Source organism: Oryctolagus cuniculus, chromosome 10 (assembly GCF_964237555.1).
Source record: "Oryctolagus cuniculus chromosome 10, mOryCun1.1, whole genome shotgun sequence".
NCBI lineage: Eukaryota > Metazoa > Chordata > Mammalia > Lagomorpha > Leporidae > Oryctolagus > Oryctolagus cuniculus.
The window spans coordinates 30,717,066-30,736,082 of record NC_091441.1 but is presented as its reverse complement, the minus strand read 5'-3'; the positions used below and the strand labels follow the sequence as shown (position 1 = coordinate 30,736,082).

The following is a 19,017-nucleotide window of genomic DNA, read 5'->3' as shown; positions in this document are numbered from 1 at the left end:
AAAAAAACCTCCTCTCAGCAACTCAAGAGGCAGCAGTCCAAAGATTCCCAGAGATTGGTCAAAGCAAATGTCTCCCCTTTGTCACTTAATACAATGACAGGCAATAAAAATGATGAGATAATGAACTGAATTCAGTCCATTTTTCTTTAAAAAAAAGCATACTTAAGACTCTTAAGATACTTCACATTTATTTTTCAGAAATACACATTGAAATTGATCTAAAATATCATTTCTTAAATAGATGACTATGTCGCTGATAGTCTCTGGCCCCCTGCTCCCACACAGTCCAATGCCCTGCACAAAGCAAGTAGCTAGGAGATGTCGCTCGCTAACAGCCAAAGTGAATGAATGGGTACTAGGTTCTAAGCTAAGTAGTCTTCCAAATCAAAGAATTTTCCAATTATGTTTTAGAAAGAGGAATATCAAAACGGCTGCCCAGTCAAGTAATAATAAAAACTTCAAGTCTGAAGCAGTAAATTTCAAAGCCAGTTCCCTCAGACCTCCCTGTGTGGCTACACAATTATTTCAAAACACTAAAAAAAAAAAAAAAAAAAAAAATCACATATAAGGTATAGGTCATTAAGAGGCCAATTTCTATTAAACCCATGAATTTTATAAGCTGGAATTCAATGTCACCGCCCCCCCCCGGCTCCAAATCTAGCAGCCACACAGAGTGCACATCTGATACCGTGACTCAAAATAGAGTGTAGCAATGGGGATGATATCCAAAATATTTAATATTCAGTATGAATAATCTTAACTCAAAAATTGTGAAGTACCTTTATCCCATTGTAACCTCTGAAAGTATTATAAAACGCTTATCAAGTGATATAAGCTGTAGCACCAATCATGTGAAAGAAAGTCAAACAATTTCTGAAGCATTTGTTAAATTGTTGTCTAATTTCTTGTTTCAGATGTATGTCACCAGTTGTATGATACAGCAGCTTGAGCCAACAACGGATAATGGAATCACAATGAAATCTTCCAATGACATCCCCATTAAATTGAAGACCAGTAAGTGACACAGCTCAGTAGACAGACAGCTTCTCTCTTCACAAATTTTATATTTTTCAGTAAATCTTTCCTTTGCTTCTGTGAACAGTAATTCAAAATCTGTCTAGCTCTTACAAACCTATCGGGAGTTTTATAAATTCAGTGTTTTTACTACAGACTGTCACAAGAAAATCTACTGGAATGTAATCTAATTAATTGGTTTAATTTTATTCAGCTTTAAATGATATTTATCTTCATTTTAATAGCTCCTACTTTTTAGTCAAAATTTTTATGTTCAATAATTTTCAATGTTTATTAACTGAGAATTTATTTTGATAACCAATACCTTATTTTATGAAGTACTGACATCTCTGCTGCCACACTGTATTAAAGTCAAATCTCTCAAAAAATACTCATTTTCGTAACGTCCAATCGCCGCTATTTCATAATTTCACTCCATAGATAGAAAGGCTTGTATGGTACGCAAACTGTTTTTGCCACCTTGTTACTAAAAAATGCCTATCAAGGTCCCCAAAGTCTTATCTTTTTCATTATCTCAATGTACATCTTTTCAAAACTCCATGTGTGCAGTAAACAGAAAATCGACTTAGAAAGGACTTAAGAGAATTACTAGATATGAATTCTTACATGCCTCATCCAAGGATAACTAGTATATGGTGACTTACAAAATGCCATAATAAAATACCTAGAAATGTTTTGAAATTTCAGTTGGAAGTTTCAGATTGTTTCCCAAACATTACACAGGCGCCACCTACACAAAATCCTATTAAGGTTTTAGTGTAAATATTTCTCATTGAAACCATTTTTTTCTCAGATACTAACAGTGAAGTTTGATAGTTATTTCAGTTACTTGATATGTTATTTCTTTTAATAAAAAACTAAACTATCAAAGTCTCATTTTTGTATTTTAAGCAATTTTTAAACTTTTATATGAAAGTTTCAACAGTGATTAAAATTATACTGCCTTTTTAAAATAAATGTTAGCAAAATACTATTTTCTTATTTCACTAAAACTTTCAGTTGTAATATGTCATGCTGGTATATGTTTATGCCCTCCTAAGTATTTCATGGCTGAAAATGCTCAATTATTTTTACTCAAAAGTAGGTAATGTTAAAAATTCTGATATATTCTAATTGCTTCTGTTTTATTCACGCTGATAATTATAGTTTTAGATGCTTCGCCACAGGAAACTGATTCATTAGTTTGCTTCCTCGCTGAGGACCATACATTTGACTTGAGTCATAAACTCTGAACAAAACAGGACTGCTACATGATTAAATATGTAAATTTTTAGCACTTTCAAATTTTAATGATACAACTTTTGAGCACCATTCGCACCTGACAATATGGCACTAGCAATAATAAGGCAGTCATATTTTTTCTTGAAATAATCAAGCTGTTTTCCATTCCATAAATACAAATTATTTGTTTTATTTTGTATTCATTGTTGCACAGCATCAGATGTTCCAAGCTGCAGTTCATTATTAATATCATTTCTTCTTTGTTCTCCTGCAGATTCAGAAGATTCATATTTATGATGTTTAAAAGGAATGTTAAGAAATTTATTAAAACTTTGTCATCTCTCCATTCTGATGTTCTATTTAATATTTTAATTATTAAATTTATCACTACCAAAATTCTGCATAGCACAAACTTACTACATAAAATTATATACAAAATAAGACCAAAGTAATAACTACAAAAGAGCACATTAACAATGAAACCACAGTAAAAGCTATTAACTACTTCGATGCTGTAATGCTACTATGTAATTCACAGATGACAACAACTAGCAATCTGCTAAAGCATGCTAGATTCTATTCACAGTTCATTAACTGCTAAGAAAAATTTTCAATATTTTAACAACCAGTCTTACCATATTGGTTTATGTTGGTTAAATATCAGCCCTGGATGTTAGTATTATTTCCTTGATACCACTTGAAGTACATTTACCATATACACAGTTCAGACATATTTTATTGCATTTTTCTCAAATCTGCACATGTTTAAGACACAAAATCTCATTTTATTCTCAAGTTTTGAAATAATATAAATTCTCCCAAATTAAAAACTTGTCCAGACTCACATAACTTGAAAATTACCAAACCAGGTGATTTGTACATTGTGTCTATGCTATTGCTAAATGGCCAGGATCACTTTAAATAAAGAGAAATGTTCACTGTCTTTTTTTCAGGATTAATTTTTAATTCAAGTAAATCTTTCTGGAGTGCTTGTTTATAAAGCATACTAAGATGACACATGAACACTCAATCAAGGCAAGGTTAAACACGTAACACTTAGAAATCAAGAACTGAGTTTCCATCTTTCATCATGAGCCACGAAACCTCACCTATATCTCAGCATCAGCCTATATAAATGAAATTATAAATGATGCTGCAAGGAACTTTTACAAATACAAATTCCCAAATAAGAAATAACCATATTTAAGAGTCAAATTTTATGAAAAAACTTGTAATGGATACTATTTTTGGTCTATGCTATTATCTCTCACTAAATTTTATTCCAATAAGCTAAGCAAATATCAAGTGGAAAAATTAATCTGGGACAGATAACACATCAATTGTTCTAATACCATAAATTTTGTCCAACAGAATATATTTAAAATACGGACCTCACTAAGGGAAGGAAGGAAAATAAACCTTTGGTCAAAATCAACTTCTTAAATCTAGAGAAAAACTCAGCATGAGGGAAAGGAATTGTATTCCCCTAAAAGGGCCCTATGAAGAGAAAGAAAACCATGAACATAAGTGACACTGTTCTGACCTGCTCAAATGTGATCAACGAAAAAGTGTGTAAAAACAATGGTTATGGAGAAAGGGAAGAAGAATAAAATTTTATAATACGGCTTTGCTTGCACAAACCTTGGTAACTATGGTAATTCAAGAAACCCTAAAATTTTAAATTGTTAAGTTATTATAAAGATATCCGAGCAGTAAATCACTGTTTGAGGGAAACAGATGGTAGATCCTAGCTTTTTGGGGAAAAAGCTGGTAGGCAAGAGTGACCCCAAATGATATAAGTATATTCTAGTTGATGGGCTACCAAGAGCATTAGAAAACACTCTCCCTAACCTGCAAAGCACCTATGAAAAATACTCCAAGAAAAAAATCTGAGTATAAACTCTCCACAAGGAGATTAACTTCATAAAACTCCCCTACACCCTACCAGATTCCCTGTCATCAACAATCTACACATTGCTCTCTAGTTAAGACAAGTAAAACGTGATATTTTAAAGCAGATACTACCTATACATGAAGCCTTCATTCCTCAGTACTTCTATTTAAAAACTTTAAACTATATTTTCTCCATAGATTAACAGCAAACAACAAGATTTGTCAAAGAAAATAAACACTTTCCACATACCTGGCAAATCTGATGACATGCTTGATATTGGCGTGTGGTGGAATGGTACTGAGTAGTCTGTTAATGAAGGCGGAATAGCAGCAGGATCAACCGAAGTCACACTGGGCACCCTTCCAGGTGGCTGATACATGAGAACCCTGTTTTAAACAGCATGGGAAATCACAATCTGGCTGTTAGTCCACAGGAGAGAAGAGCAGCACCATTGGGTGTTCCCAGCTGTACGTTCACTACGTCTCGGCACAACTACAGGACAGTTACACACTACCCAGTACTCTACCCTCCTCTCTTCTTTCTAAAGAGTCTTCATTTTAACATGAGTCTATTTTGGTTCTGAACAGCAGCTGTAACATAAGACCAAGCTGACATTAAAACACAGCATACAGTGCTGGAGTAAGACATAAATCCTTTATCCACAAATACACGTTACATGGGCTTTTGTTTATATATATATATATGTAACATGTATGTGGATAAAGTTTATATACAAAGAAATTTAAAACTAAAATGGAGTACACAACATTTGATTTAAATGAGGGCACCTCTATAAGTGAAGCTACTCACTACAGTTCAATCAGAATTTCTTCAATTCTACTTGAATTATTTATTTTCAATCTTATCTGGGAATCATCTAAGAACAGTTAGCCAATCCAAAAGCCAGGCAACCTGATGGCTAGAGGCCTGCAACAGGAAATTATGGTAAACTGATTTGAAATATAATATCCAGAGGTAAAAACACTGGCTATAATGATACTTACTTCTCTGCTAAGAGGGTCTGTGCTTTGAAAAAAGCTGTTCATGCAACTAAAAATGTAAGCTAAAAACATACAATACAATTTAATATTATATGCAAACTTATTCATCCTATATAATTAAAATTTCAATATATTAAATATTTAATGCAATTAAATATTATAATTTTAATATAATTAAACATTTTTTTTTTGAAAAATTTCAACCTTAGAGATGATTTTGTGTTATTCCTTAATCTGCATTTTCTCTTGGTTCAGGGAAACAATCAGAGCTTCACAAGAGAAATACTCTGAATGCAGGAGGACACTAAGTAACACTGCTGACCTCAGGACTAAAGGTGGCCAGCTTGTCAACAGGAATAACAGGAATGAGGTGCAACCGGCAAAACGTTAAGGTCAGCATCCCAGGGCACTGCTACTCAACTATGGTCAGCATAGAATTCTGCAGCTAGGAGAGACCGTGACAAACAAATATGACTTTCTTAAAGCAGGGCATGGTCACAGAGCTGAACGAATGACAACTGAGACCTCTAGACATGCTTTCCCTGGGCTGAAACCCCTGCTGTCACTGCAGAGATCAAGCACTGTAGCAGGAAATGACATGACATACTTGTATGACACTCTGTATACTAAATACTGGACAACCCATTTCATTACCTAGACTTAATTGTTAAACCACTTAAATAATCACAGTTCATTTAGACACTGGATTCCTACTAAAACTGGTTTGCATTTTGAGATGAGAACCTTGCCCAGCAGTCACTCAGTACTATGTATAAAAATATGGATACTACTAGAAATATAAAACACAAGGTTATCCAGAGTGCACATATGGCTGTGCTGTCAACTACATAGTCTCAGAAAAGTGAGTAAATGACAGAGGTCAGAGTTCAGAAATCTTAAAAATTCGATCCATTCAGGGAGCCATGAAATATAATATGCTTGAGGCAATAACAAAGCTGGTGCTTGAAAACACATTTTCCAGAGGTAGACAAAGATAGAAAAAAAGTCATTTTCTAAAGATCAACTTGCTTGGGTTAGAATCAGGTTTCTTCATCTCCCATGCTAAATGAAGACCTAAATCCACAAGCAGGATGTGAACAATGTTAAAGAAAGAATCTTGAGGGGAAAACAGATAACTTGGGATAAGAGAGAAGTCTGTGCCAGGTAGAGGAATAGAAAAGTGGTTCTGATGATTCTGGCTGCTTCACAAGTATTAATATCTTAATTCTGTATTTCCTTAAATGTCAGAGGTACTATACTGAAGACCAAAAATGTATTTATCAGGTATTATTAATTTAAAAAGTTCTTATTTAGAAGCACATTTAATTAATTCTTCCTCCACCACCACTGAAACAAACTAAGAATTTCAGGTTTACAAGAAAAAGACAATGCCAGTCTTCCTAATCTCCCCTTTTTATTCCTTTGATATTTCACACGACAGATTTTTTGTGTTGACCCCGAACTGATCCTTCTTCTTGGATCAGAAATGTAAGAAACAGCCAACACATTCCTTTTCCTTCTGACTCCCTGACTTACACCCATACATACAGGAGCCAGGTCAATGCCCTACACACTATCTCATTCAGTACCACCTAGTCACATGTCCTGCTTGCATAATACAAAGCTTTGAATAACAACCCATTCCTTATTTCTTCAGTACCAAAATCCAAAGAAGGTACAAATTATTAAATCAACGTCTAAAACCTAAGCAAGTATCTGAAAAGCTAAACTAAGTGTTGGTTAATGACCATTTATCTGTGCAATCATTAATACAAATTCAACTTTATATAGAATGCCTGAAAGTAGTCATAGAAGTTATCAAATTACATACTGGTAGCAGATTTTGTTTTTTATCAGAATCTTCACAAGGATCACATTTAGAAACATAAAATGATTATAGAACCTATAGAAAAAGGAGAGGTGTATGTATAGATACCATGGGAAAATGTAAATGAATGTGTCTGGTGGAATTATGGTTATAAAAATGTAATGTTATCAAGTAATAAACAATGTTTGAAAGCTTTTAAAATCTACTGTTGCCTCCCTACAAGATGAGCAAATACATACACAATTAGGTGTATACATGTTGATTTTTTAAACTTCATCCATAACAGCAAATTTCAAGAATGCTGCTATCCAGCAAATATTAGGATTCTAGATTGTGTACTGGATCAGGGAATTTCATGGAACTCATAACGGGTTCAAGTTAAGTTGACTGAAAATGGAATGATGATTTTTTTTTCTTTTTCTTTTTTTTTAATTTTTGACAGGCAGAGTGGACAGTGAGAGAGAGAGACAGAGAGAAAGGTCTTCCTTTACCGTTGGTTCACCCTCCAATGGCCGCTGCAGCCGGTGCACCGCGCTGATCCACAGCCAGCAGCCAGGTGCTTCTCCTGGTCTCCCATGCAGGTGCAGGGCCCAAGCACTTGGGCCATCCTCCACTGCCTTCCCGGGCCACAGCAGAGAGCTGGCCTGGAAGAGGGGCAACCGGGACAAAATCTGGCACCCCGACCAGGACTAGAACCCGGTGTGCTGGAGCTGCAAGGCTCAATAGGAATGATGATTTTTATTCATAAACCTGATGTTCACTCACTGTGTTCTCCCACATTGTCATAAAAGATAAACAAAATCCAGAACCACATATTATTTATCCCTATTCTTCGTCTCCTGTCTTTACCACCTTATAAAAGATAAAACCACTACTCAATTTCCAGGGAATGGGGTAAAGATCTATGTAAAATTAATATGTTTTTAAAATGTATTTGAAAGACACAAAGATAGAGAGAGTGAGATTGAAAGATTATCTTTCATCTGCCTCTGCTTCACTTCCCAAATGCCAACAAACAGCCAGGGCTGGGCAAGCCAAAGCCAGAAGCCCAGAATTCAACCTGGGTCTCCCACCTGGGTGGCAGGGACCCAAGTACTTTAGCCATCACCTGCTGCCTACCAGGGAATGCATTGGCAGGAAGCTGGAATCAGGAACGGAGCCAGGACTCGACCTCAGGCAGTAGCATATCAACTACTACCCCAAATACTCATCCTTGAAATTACATTTTAAAACATCATCAGAAAACATTAGAAAAACATCAGAAGTTTTCTATATTCTTAGATTAACATACTAGTTTCTCCTGACAGTTACTACAAACTACATTTAAAGAGACTTCAGTAGCTTGCAAAGAAAAGGTTTGAAATTTCCATCAAAATGTTAACAGTGATTCTCCCTAGGTGAGAGGCTTTCTACTTTCTTCTTGGTGCCCTGTGAAACTGTTTATTAGAGTAAGTTTTTCTTTTTGACAAGCTATCATGCTATCTCTTCTGGTCCACCAGCTTCGATCCGTAGCCCCACCCATCCCTCATGCTCCAGGTTTCCACTGTTTGCCCTTCCTGGTCCTCCCCTCTAGCTGCACTCATTTGTTAATACTTGTCTTGATCATTAGGACTAAAATGCCCTAAGTAGAGCCACATAAATTAAAGTGGCACAAAACTTGTAAGGTATGAAGACCAGATCTTAGGCTTCTTTTATTAATGTTGTCTAAAAAATAACCAACATACATTAAAAAAAATCTTAAGTAGCAAAGTCTTCAAATCAGTAAGTGAATTCTGACATTTCAGAGTTTCTTTCAGAAACAGCAACTTCTTATTAAAAGCCAGCATCTATTAAGATGTGAAAATAATTGCCCTTATGACAAGTTCTATCTTATCAATTTATCTGCTAATATTAAAGCACTCAGGATGAACTATTCGGTGACAGCACATGTCATTTTACTATACAATTAAAGTTTTCTACGATTAAATTCAGACTTTTCACTTATCTTTCCATGTGAACCTGTTTCCTAAGTGCTCTTCTGTATGGGTGTTCATATTAAGGGTTATGGTGGCTTCATGCAATGAGCCTGGTAGCTGCAATTTATACAGATTCCATAAATCAATATTTATATGTTGTTGGTTTAGTCACGAAAGTCCAGTGATATTCACTTTTTATTTTGACAAGCAGAGTGGACAGTGAGAGTGAGAGTGAGAGTGAGAGAGAGAGAGAGAGAGAGAAAGGTCTTCCTTTTGCTGTTGGTTCACTCTCCAATGGCCGCTGCGGCCAGCGCACCGAGCTGATCAGAAGGCAGGAGCCTGGTGCTTCTCCTGGTCTCCCATGGGGTGCAGGGCCCAAGGACTTGGGCCATCCTCCACTGCACTTCCTGGCCACAGCAGAGAGCTGGCCTGGAAGAGGGGCAACTGGGACAGAAGCCGGTGCCCCGACCGGGACTAGAATCCGCTGTGCCGGCGCTGCAAGGCGGAGGATTAGCCTAGTGAGCCGCAGTGCTGGCGATATTTACTTCTTATTTTCGTTTTTCTTTTCTAGCTCAATAAAGAGCCTTAGCTCTAGAATAGCTGACCATAGGTATAAACTATTCTTAGTTCTTTGCACACTGAGGTCATTTCCTATTTTGTTACTCAATATGTGTGCCATTCCTCTAGTTTCATTTTCTCAAGTATTGATAAAAATGTGGTAAAGGACAGAGGGGAGACCCTTATAGTAGGTCACCAGAGACACCCTCAAGATCACAACTACTCAGCAGTAAGCATCATTATGCACAAACCTTTCAAACTGGTGTGAATCTAACAATGTATTTACAACCCACATTTTTCTAGTATATATTCTGAAGAGTATCATTAGAGTAAGACCTAGACAACACCATATCTAAGTATTCATTCCTTTGATTTTTCCATACTCCAGTAAACATTCAAAATCATATTTTCATTTTTCATCATTCATGCCAGAAAAGAAACTCACTTGAAACACTTTCCTCATTTTCTCTTCCATAAAAATAAAATTTCATTCTAAGTAAGTAGGCAAAAGAAAATATATGCCTTTACCATGACATCTAAGTAATTTCTGGAAATGCATGTATTTTAACAGTGAAGAGGGCAGCTGAGACATAAAAGTTACAAAGAACTGTTTATAACTCTCTCTCCCTCTCTGTAACTCTGCCTCTCAAAAATACAAACAAACAAACAAACAAAAACAAAAAATCAAGAGAGTGAGTGTTCACCCTAATAATTAAAACACACATGCCCCAGCTCTGGCTCCTGACTCTAGCCTCCTGCTAATGCAGATACTGAGAGGCAGCAGTCGTACCTAAAGTAACTGCGTGCCTGCCACCAACATGGGAGACTCCCAGCTCCTAGCTTTGGCATTGGACCAACCCCAGCCGTTGCAGGTGTCTGGACTGTGAACCAGCATATGGACACTCTAATTTAAAAAGAAAACAAAATGTATACTGAGAATATAATTCCATATATATAAAAATAGAAGAGGAAAATTTGTAGAGACAAAAAGAACATTAATGGTCATCTAGATTTCAAATGTGAATGAGAATAAACTACAAAAAAACATTACAGGAGTTGAAATACTTATGGCCAGCATTGTGGCCTAGTGGGTAAAGCTGCTGCCTGCAGTGTCTGCATCTCATATGGGTGCTGGTTCAAGTCTTGGCTGCTCCACTTCTGACCCAGCTCTCTGCTATGGCCTCGGGAAGCAGAAGATGGCCCAGGTCCTTGGGCCCCTGCACATGGGAGACCATGAAGAATGCCTGACTCTGGATCAGCCTAGCACCAGCTGTTGCAGCCACATGGGGAGTCAATCAGCGGATGGAAGATCTCTCTCTCTCTCTCTCCTTCCCTCCCTCTCTCTGTAATTCTGCTTTTTAAATGAGTAAATCTTAACAAAACAAAACAAAACACCTCGGCTGGTGTTGCAGTTCACTAGGCTAATCCTCCGCCTGTGGCCCGGCACTCCAGGTTCTAGTCCTGGTTGCTCCTCTTCCACTCCAGCTCTCTGTTGTGACCCACCCGGGGAAGGCAGTGGAGGATGTCCCAAGTGCTTGGGCCCTGCACCCTCATGAGAGATCAGAAGGAAACACCTGGCTCCTGGCTTCGGATGGCCGCAGGGCACCGGCTGTAGGCCATTTGGGGAGTTGAACCAATGGAAGCAAGACCTTTCTGTCTCTCTTTCTCTAACTCTGCCTGTCAAAAAAATAAATAAAATTAAAAACTAAAAAACTAAAAAAACCTGAATGGTTACAGATACAACTCCATGAATTTAATCAAATCAGAGAATATAATTAAGCATTATATACTTAAGATGGGTAAATTTTGTAATGTAAATTGTACTTCAAAAAAACCATTAAGAAAAAAAAGTGGATTGACAGACCAAAGAGATGAGACTACCAAGTTTGAAAACATGCATTCATGAACTATCAAATTAAAATCCTGTTACTTTCTCACTTGCTCCAAAATCTCCCTTTAAGAAGTACCTGTTGTTAAATAGGAATGAATGCTCCAAGATGACTCATAAAGAATACATGCTAGAATGTACTGCTTTCCCATATCCTGGAGAGTGAGGAGGGAAAGGAATCAATTCTCACTGAAAAACTAGCATGTGCCTAACATTGAAGCTAAGTTGTTCTATTTCAGTGAAACTTGACAATAATTCTATGAGGCAGCCATTCTATAGAACAAAGGAGGCACAAACATTTCATTCAGTATGACAGAACAGGTAAATAACAGTGCCAGAATCAGAAATCCACAGTTAGGTTTCCAATTCCACGATCCATTACTCCAGACTTTGTTATGGTGGTCAGAGTCTCCAAATTTCCTTACAAACAGGTTTCAGAAAATAACAAAAAGTATCAAGTATGCAATAAAACCTCAAGATCTCACTGCTTGAAGATGTAATATTTTCTTCATCAAAATTTGCTTTAATATAAATAATCTGCTTACTTGAATATATTACCAGTGAACAATGGCAAATTACAACAGCCTCCTTCAGCTACTCAGCTTCTCTAAGAGACATGCACAAACTCACCCCAGGAACCATTAGTTGCAAGTGCAATGAACAATGGAGAACTATAAATTAACAAACCCTTTGGTTGGGCTGCTTTGTGTTTCTGACATAAAGATGCATTTCCTTTTGGCAGGAGGGTCTTCCTCTTCATCAGAAGAACTTTCTATTGTTAGGTCAATAACATCCACTTTCTTTTTGCTTGCCTCACTGGCTACAGTCACTGCACAAGGCTTACTGAGGACACCTAAACCTGCACGTAGTAAAAGGAAGGAAAAACAACATTAAAGGTGTGACACCAACTCAGTTGTTAACTCAGTCTTAACTGTCAAGTACACCCAGGACAATGCATAGCAGTGAAGCCACACACTCTGCCCCTAACTCCAGGGATATCAATAAAAGGACTGCTTCCCTGGGGAGACAGGATGAGTGCCGCGCCTTGACAGCACACTTGAAATTGCGTGCGCAGATCCTGCTGCACCATCAGCTTCCCAGGTGAGCAGTCATTTCAGACAGAAACCTGCAGTTAAGAGACTTGGTCTCAGGCCACAGGACAAGAGCATGTGGTTTTACCAGATGTGTATCCTCATAGACATTAAGTCAGAATTAGATATTTCCATTCTTGCAATCATGCTAATATTAAAGTCTGTATTAGACTACCCATCAAAACTTGATAAAAAAATCAATTTTACCTTGATCAGCTGAAAATCCCCACAAACTTCCAATTTAGGTTATTCAGACATTTAAAGCTTCTTGAAATTAATTATCTACTAATCATTTAGATTTTTTTCTCAGCATTGCCTCACACAACAGATGTCCACTCTTTTCATACAAAGGTATATTATTCCCTATAATCTACTTAGTTGAAAATAAATGCTGGCAGATACTGAAAAACCAGCAGCAACCAATCAAATTGCTCCCCATTTTTCTCAAAGATTAGAGAAACCTTGGTCATTATACTTAGGTTCAGTGTCAATTACAAGGGAGTAATTAATATTGGTATATGTCTTTATTTTTTTCCCCATTTCTCCTTACCCTGAAAAATTTAATCATTACTTTTTTTCTTAGAACTTCAAATACAGTCAGAATAAAATTCAAATGCAGTGAATAGACTGCATTAGATAAAAAGGAACTTTAATTACACCTACAAGTTTCAGTTACTCAAGCTGTATTTAGTTTCCCTACTCAGTGTAGGCAGGTGCAGGGAGCTCAGTGGAAGGCTAAATATAAATATTCTGGGGGCCAGTGCTGTGGCATGGTTGGTAAAGCCGTCACCTGCAGCGCCAGCACCCCATATGGGCACCGGTTCTGCTCCACTTCCAACCCAGCTCTCTGTTATGGCCTGGGAAAGCAGTGGAGGATGACTGAAGTCCTTAGGCCCTTGCACCTGCATAGAAGACCTGGAAGAAGCTCCTGGTTTCTAGCTTTGGATCAGCCCAGTTCCAGCCATTATGGTCACTTGGGGATTGAACCAGCAGATGGAAAACCTCTCTCTCTCTTTCTCTGTCTGCCTCTGCCTCTCAAATAAATAAATCTTTAAAAAGTATAAATATTCTAGGTAAACAAACGATGACCAGATTCCTTTCCACAAAGAAATGGAAGAAAAACAATTTGTTCACCTGTGACCACTGCCCCTCCCTGTTCATTGACCAAACATGCAACTTCTCTAACCACAAACAATTTAAAAAAACGAAAATGTCACTTATCATGTTTTATTTTGTAATATACTTCATTTGGTAAAATGATTTAGATGACTGCTTCATTCATTTTACATATTACAAGTATATTATAAAAGGCTGTAGGATGGTAGAACACTTAGCATGTATCTGGGGAAGGTGTCTGGCCTAATGTTGAAGATACTGCTTGGGTCACCCGTACCCCATATCAGACACAGTGCCTACGCTGGGGTCTTGATTACACTCCCAAATCGTTTCCTGCTAATGCGCATTCTGGAAGACATCAAAGGATGGCTCAAGCTGTTGGGTCTTTGTCACCCAACTGGACCCCTGAACTAAGTTCCCCGTTCCTGGTTTCAACCCTGCCTGAGTCTCTGAGGTCATTTCGGGGAGTGAACCACAGGATGGGAGCTCTCTCTCTGTTCCTCTGCCTCCTAAATAAAAAGAAATTAATACATTTTATGACATTTCTTAAGGAAAAAATAAAAATCACTAAGGAGGACGGCAACGTATACTTGACAGATGATCCAAAGCTGAAGCAAGCAAACTGAACTCTACTGATAGTGCTAGTGGTCAAGGTTAACAATAAACATAATGCTGCCCAATCTCATTGCTTTGCTTTCCACTGCCATTCTGCACATACTTTCTATTTTTGTACACGGTTGGCTGGATACTTTCATAGCTTCTTTCTTCGGTCTCATTGGACACCAAGAGCCATCTTCTTGGAATTTGATTTCATCCACATCAGAACAATCATTGAGAATTTCCATAAAAAGCCTATAAACCAATTAAGATGTACATACGTGCAATCAATATCTTTGTTCAAAAGCAAAATAAGAAAGCAATACATGGTGGAGGCAAAAACAATGATACCTTTTTTTTTTTGATATTTCAGTATTTCACATCTTATAAGTAGTATACCCCAACCCTGCTTCCCACCTAAGGGCAGTACAGAGTTAAGTGGCTTACAGAGATCACTCAAAATTTCAGTAGCCGAACAGAAACAAATAAAAAGAAAATAGCTATTTCTTTCTTGGAACAGATCAATAAAAGACAAGCTGCTGGTCAGACTTACTTAAATCCACTTGAAAAGCAATAGATAAGCTGAAGAGCCCCATGTCTATCAAAGATACTGCTTCTGTAGTTAAAAAATCTAACTGTAAAGAAAATTCCATGCCTCATATCTTGACCAAGGAACTTTACCAAATGTTCAAGGAGAAATATTACTACTTTCCAACTCATTTTATAAGGACAGCATTATTACAGATGAAAACCAGACAAGGACATTATAAGAAAGCTTTGCAAAACAAAAAAAGGTAACACCACAATCAGGTGGGATTTATTCTTAGAATGCAAGGTTAGTTTAATATCTGAAACTCCATCATCACAGTACATCAAAATAATGGATCAGGAAGTGCAAAAAGGCAAGACAAAGACATCAATTAGAAAATCCTATAAGAGCAATGTACAAAACTCAATTATAGTTCTATTTACTAACAACCAGATATTTAAAAAAACACATAATAATGTAACACTTAGCGATAAATTTGACAAAAGACCCACAAAATACACTGAAAACTATAAAACATTATCAAGACTTGATTAAATAAATATAACATGTTCATGGATCAGGAGACTCAACACTGAGTCTACAGAGTCAACACAATACAAATCAAAATGCCAGCAATTACTTTTTCTGACAAACTGAATTTTTTTCCCCAAGTTTATTTATCTGAAAGGAAGAGAGACAGGCAGAAACAAGACAGACAGGCAAGCTGCGAGAGATCTTCCAACTACTGTTTTACTTCCCAAATGCCCACACCAGCTGGGGCTGGGTCAGGCTGAGGCCAGCAATCTTCAGCTCCACCCAAGTCTTTCACATGAGTGGCAGGGACCTAAGTACCCGAGACATCACCTGCTGCCTACCACGGGTGTGCATTAGCAGAAAACTAGTATTGAAGTGGTGCAGGGACTCAAACTCCAGCACTCCAATATGAGATAGGCATCTTAAGTGCTGTGGCAAAAGATAACCCTGGCAAACTGATTCTAAAGTTTGTAAAGAAATACAGGAAAAGAATAGTTATAAGACTCAGATTACTTGGTTTCCAGAGAGTGAAGTATCGCAATAAATAGAACAGAATACACAAGACAGATTCACATTTATATATGGTCAACTGATTTCTGAAAACAATTCAATAAGGAAAAATCAATATTCTTAATAAATGATGACAAAACAATCTCAAGGCCATAAAGCAAAAGAAATAATAATAAGCCTTGGTCTTTATCTTATATCATGCATAAAAATTGAGTTGATATGGGCCGGCAACGAGGCTCACTAGACTAATCCTCCATCTGCAGCGCCAGCACCCCAGGTTCTAGTCCCAGTTGTTCCTCTTCCAGTCCAGCTCTCTGCTGTGGCCCGGGAAGGCAGTGGAGGATGGCCCAAGTGCTTGGGCCCTGCACCCACATGGAAGGCCAGGAGGAGGCACCTGGCTCCTGGCTTCGGATCGGTGCAGTGCACTGGCATAGCAGCCATTTGAGGAGTGAACCAATGCAAGGAAGACCTTTCTCTCTGTCTCTCTCTCACTGTCTAACTCTGCCTGTCAAAAAAAAAAAATTTAACTTGATATGAATGACAGACCTAAATGTAAAAAGTAAATTATAAAACCCTTAAGCAAAAGCAAAGAGAAAATCTTTGTGACTTTGAGTTAGGGGAAAATGTCTTCAAGCACAATTCATTAAAAAAAAAAAACTTGATAAATTGGTCTTCATTCAAATTAAGCACTTCTGCTACATGAAAGACACTGTTAAGTGACTGAAAAATTTAACAGCAGGAAATATTTGCAAAGCATGTACCTGATTTATATCCAGAATATACAAAAAAATCAAAATTCAGTAATATGAAAACTGACTACACAGTGTAAAAACTGGCAGAAATCTGACAGGCAGTTTAACAAAGACACCAAAAAGATGGAGAACACACACATAAAAAGAGATGCTAGATACAATCAATAATAAGTGATATACAAATATATCCACCAGAAATATCACCAGCAAGTCAAACTGTAAAAAGACTAACCACACTGAATGTTCATGACAACATGGAGCAACTTTTAACTCCCAAATACTGCTAGTGGGAATAGATAATGGGACAACTATTTTGGAAAACACTTTTGCAAATTCTTAAAAAGTTGAGTATACACATGGCATGTGGCCATGCATTCCATTTGGACTTGAGCGTGAATATTTCACAGTAGCTCTATTTTTAACAACCCCAATCCAGAATCAACCCATCAATATGTAAACTGATAAACTACAGTATATCTAGGCAGTGGAGCACAACTCACAACAAAATGAACTACACATATATACATTGATATATTGATACATACACACATACAGAAAAAGAATCTCAAGTAACTATGCTGAAGAAAGAAAATCAGACAAAAGAAGTATACACTTTATGATTCCATTCATATAAAATTCTAAGAAAAACTTATCTACAGAAATTGTATATATTACTTACGTACAATTCTTAAACCTCAACAAATCTGATAAAGTAAGAAGGAAATAAATATCTCCTTTCTGAGAAGATGTTTATTCCAATTATACTGAAAACACAGCATAACTCTGATCAAAATAAAACCCAACAGGAGCATTTTATGTAATTTGAGAAAACATTTATTCAAGAGAAAATGGTAGAGTATTTCATACTAATCAAGAAAGTTCCATAAAAAAATGGCATAAAAATAACTGACACATCATAGAGCTAAATGATCAAAACAGTTTTGCAACAGCCCCCTAACACACTGATCAATGGAATACAGTTCATAAATTAAAACTCATATATGTAAGACACAGGCAGTTATTGTAAGTCCATGGGAGAGATTACTGGATACGTTATGAGACTACTAACTTGCAAGCTGGAGGGTAGAATGGGGTGATCTCCACCTTAACATAATCATCTACTCCCTATCCTTGAGTTTCTTGCCCATCCCCAACTGTCTTCACAGAAAGCTGTTCTTTACTTTCTTTAGCAACTTAAAATACAATTTTTTACTGTCTCCCAAACCAGAAGTGTTCTGTTCACCATTACAGACCCTGTATCTGACTCAAAACAGGTATTCAATAAGCATGGTATAGAATGAATTCATGAGGGAATGAGTAAGGAAAAAAAAAACACACAAAATGCATTTGACAAAAAACAAGTGAATGTCTAACTATAAACTCTAGGACTTTCCAAATACATCTGGCAGAATCCAAAAAGTAAAGACAAACTTGATAAAACAAAAATGTAAGGCTTATAAATAAAAAGGCATAATAAATATAAATAAAATACAAACTAGAAAAATTCATTTGGCACTTGTGGTTAAACTAATATCCTCAGTATATATTGCTGATGATTTATAAATCACTAAGAAAAAGATGAACAACTCAAAAGATAAACAGGAAAAGGTGAGAGAAAAAGATAGACATTAATAGGCAATTTGTAAAAGATAATAAAAAATGTATAAAGAAATATCCATAATTCTTATAATACAAGCAGCAGAAATTAAACCAATGAGCTATTTTTTTCAATCAGAAAATAGGCATACATTTAAAAATAAGATTTAATACAGTTATATAAGGCTGATAAAAGTTGAAAAGTGGACAAAAGCTACTGGAGAAAATATTTACTACAGAGAGTAAAATAATTCACTCCTTCTGTGATGCATTTCAATTATAAAACGGAATCTTAAAGTTTACATATTCTTTGATTCAGCATTTCTAAGAACTTAAAGAAAATTCCACACACAAAACATCACCTTCAAAGAAGTTCATATCACAAATCAACTTAAATAGAAAAAACAGAAATCAGTAATAAAGAATTTCAGGAATTTAGGAAATACATCCTCAAAATACTAATGGCAAAGAGACATGATATATGCAATTCTCAAATGGTCTAAAAGAATTCTACAAGTAGTAATAATTAATCTCCTTTTTGCTATACACACTCCAAGCACACGCTAAAAATAGATATATATCTCTATAGCGAGAGAACATGCTAAAGCAACTATGGCAGAATGTTAACTGACACATCAGTTACACAGCTTTCTGTGCTACTGTTGTACTTCTAAGTCTGAAACTATTTCAAGTTAAGCTAAAAAATATTACATAAAAACCCAGAAAAAAATTTACAAAGGTGAAAATCCCCTTCATTCAATGCTCTGTTCTTTTCCACATAAATTTTTTTAAAGATTTATTTATTTGAAAGGTAGCATCTCTTGCGTGCGCGTGTGTGCACACGCGTGCACACAAACACACACACAGAGGGAGGAGAGGGGAGGGGACAGAGAGACCTCCATCTGCTGGTTC

The 19,017-nt window shown here is 36.6% G+C and overlaps 1 protein-coding gene across 42 annotated transcripts in view; it reads right to left on the bottom strand.

Moving 5' to 3' along the window:
- PIAS2 (protein inhibitor of activated STAT 2) overlaps nt 1–19,017 on the bottom strand; it is a 105,896-nt gene that overhangs the window by 10,256 nt on the left and 76,623 nt on the right. For 28 of the 42 annotated variants that reach the window (XM_070050211.1, XM_070050208.1, XM_070050209.1 and 25 more), the window contains 3 exons: nt 14,306–14,439; nt 12,068–12,239; nt 4,400–4,536 (listed from right to left, as the gene is read on the bottom strand). In XM_070050211.1, coding sequence (XP_069906312.1) covers nt 4,400–4,536; nt 12,068–12,239; nt 14,306–14,439 — 443 coding nt within the window. Of the gene's footprint in view, nt 1–2,298; nt 2,525–4,399; nt 4,537–12,067; nt 12,240–14,305; nt 14,440–19,017 lie in introns of those variants that run through there. The other 14 variants (XR_011379338.1, XR_011379341.1, XR_011379344.1 and 11 more) reach the window with 2 other exon arrangements.